The 2,371-nt window shown below is 44.0% G+C and overlaps 1 protein-coding gene across 1 annotated transcript; it reads left to right on the top strand.

Annotated features, from left to right (window-relative positions):
* Positions 1–35: 35 nt before the first annotated feature.
* Positions 36–1,074, top strand: LOC123176176 (probable glutathione S-transferase GSTU6). The gene is made up of 2 exons (XM_044590520.1): positions 36–422; positions 507–1,074. Exons 1-2 carry the CDS (start codon positions 99–101, stop codon positions 879–881), a joined length of 699 nt encoding a protein of 232 aa, XP_044446455.1. The 5' UTR covers positions 36–98; the 3' UTR covers positions 882–1,074.
* The last annotated feature ends 1,297 nt before the right edge of the window (positions 1,075–2,371 follow it).

Below are 2,371 nucleotides of genomic sequence, written 5' to 3'. Positions count from 1 at the left end.
CCTATATATATCACTCCACGCTCAGCCAAGCAAGCAAGCAAACACAGTAGTTAACACTGAAGTTCAAGTCATATCCATAGGTATCACGCAAGGGAGAAATGACCGGTGAAGACGAGCTGAAGCTGCTGGGTACATGGGCGAGCCCCTGGGTTTCCAGGGTGAAATTCGCGCTGCACCTCAAGGGCTTGAGCTACGAGTACGTGGAGCAGGACCTCGACAACAAGAGCGACCTGCTCCTCGCCTCCAACCCGGTGCACAAGAAGGTGCCGGTACTCATCCACAACGGCAAGCCAATCTGTGAGTCCGTCGTCATCCTAGAGTACATCGACGATGCCTATGGTACCGTAGGCCCCTCCTTCCTGCCCGTTGACCCATACGAGCGTGCCATTGCTCGGTTCTGGGTAGACTACATTGACCAGAAGGTTTACTCTTATAGTGTTTTGTGTTGTTGATTTCACAATTATGTATGTGGTGAGCTGATTAATGTTGCTATTTGGTGCATGCAGCTAGTCATACCGTGGAAAGTGGCGTTCACGGCCGACGGAGAGGAGGAGAAGACCGAGGGGATAAAGCAGATGTTGGCGGCGGTGCACACGCTGGAGGGGGCTCTCAAGGAATGCTCCAAGGGGAAGCCCTTCTTTGGCGGTGATAGCGTTGGATACATGGACATTGCACTGGGCGGTCTCTTGGCATTTTTGCAGGGAACTGAAGAGTTATGTGGTAGCAAACCCTTTGACATCGCCAGCACCCCACTTCTGCTGGCGTGGGTGGAGCGTTTCACCGCGCTGGATGCCGCCAAGGTGGCCCTGCCAGATGCCAGCAAGTTGGTTGAGTTAGCCAAGATGAAGCGGGCTCAGATGGCTTTGTCTATCAAGAAGTGAACTAATCTGTCACCTGAATGGTTTAGATCGGAGAATATTTATTAAGTTATGTTTTCTAAAATACATGTGCTAGTATAGTTGTGTATTATCTCCCGTTGGTGTCCCTGTCAAACATGTCATGCATGGAATATTGTACTGAATAAGGAAGATTGAATGATCTTTTGTTATAATATCTTCTTTCTTGTTGAGACTATATTTTGCTTTCATGGAGAGGGAGTGTGGTCCGAGAGCACACCAATCTTTGTTCGATGGAGATGACTCTTAGTGCCCCAACTCTGGCAAGTCACAGAGGTATGGTATGTAGCTTAGAACTTGTCGCAAGAAGCGCGCCGTTGATATATAACTCCTCTGTGGCAAAGTACAGGACCAGGACAGAAGGAGCTGATGGATGACTATTCCGAGTGGGCTGTCATCTCAACCGCATGACATCTTCGCTCTGTTAGAAGTATAAACGTGTTAGTTAGGAATTAGGAGAGATAGAGATAGATTTGGTTAAAACTAACAATGACTTGCCTTGTACTCCAATCCTCTTCCCACGTTGTACTCCTACATATACCCCATATTAGGGTCAGATCAATATGCAACAACAATTCCAGCCATCCCACAATTTCTATACGCTCTAGTGGGCTGTTTTAGATGGGTTTTTTTTCTTGTTAAACCATAGTTATTTGTGAATACCATTATATCAAAATTAAGCATTAGATTAGCACCTAAATGATCACAACTTTTTCCCAGGGTAGGCAAATTTTGTGGCTGATGCATTAGCTAGGCGAGGTCACAATTTACCCGCGACGGTGTGGCAAACCATATTTCACTTTCGCATATTTTCTTTGGTAGTTAGCTAACGTAATGGCTTATTTCCAGTGGTTTATAAGCCCGAGAAAGGTGACTTATTATTTCTTTCGGACTTTAGCTACATATAGTTATGCCACTCATCGGCATTAATATACTCCTACGAGGCATGGCAAATTGTTTGATGCCATGTCTTTATACATGTTCTAAGTTCCTTTTCATCAGCACCCAAATGCAAATAGTTTCAGGACGGATGCACTGCTTGGAGTGTAAGTATTAGGTTCAGACTAGTATGTGATTACAGAGTGTGTAGTGTATCTGCCTCCATTAACATGCATGCATGCTTGAAGTTAGTGTGACTAACTAGTATTACATTGTTCATGTCTATCTGACGTCAATCTTAAAGTTAGTTAATGATGATTGACCGGCTGGCTATGGCCAGGACGCTGCTAATGATCTTCTTCTTCAAGACATGACTTTTTTTTTCGAACATGAATTTTTTTCTTCAAGACATGTATATGCCTTGAGAAGTTTGGCATGAGAATTAACCAATCCGCAAGCAACGACCCGTTAATGTTGGTAAACATTGTACAACAAGTCCATTAAATGTCCAGATATGAAATTGAAATTGAAATTGAAATTCCTCAATTACGATGAGAAAAAAAGCCCTGCCAAATACCATTAAATTTAATTTGGTT

Source organism: Triticum aestivum, unplaced genomic scaffold (genome assembly GCF_018294505.1).
Source record: "Triticum aestivum cultivar Chinese Spring unplaced genomic scaffold, IWGSC CS RefSeq v2.1 scaffold188654, whole genome shotgun sequence".
NCBI classification, from domain to species: Eukaryota; Viridiplantae; Streptophyta; class Magnoliopsida; order Poales; family Poaceae; genus Triticum; species Triticum aestivum.
Note: the sequence above shows the minus strand (reverse complement) of the source record. Positions and strands in the feature narration are given on the sequence as shown.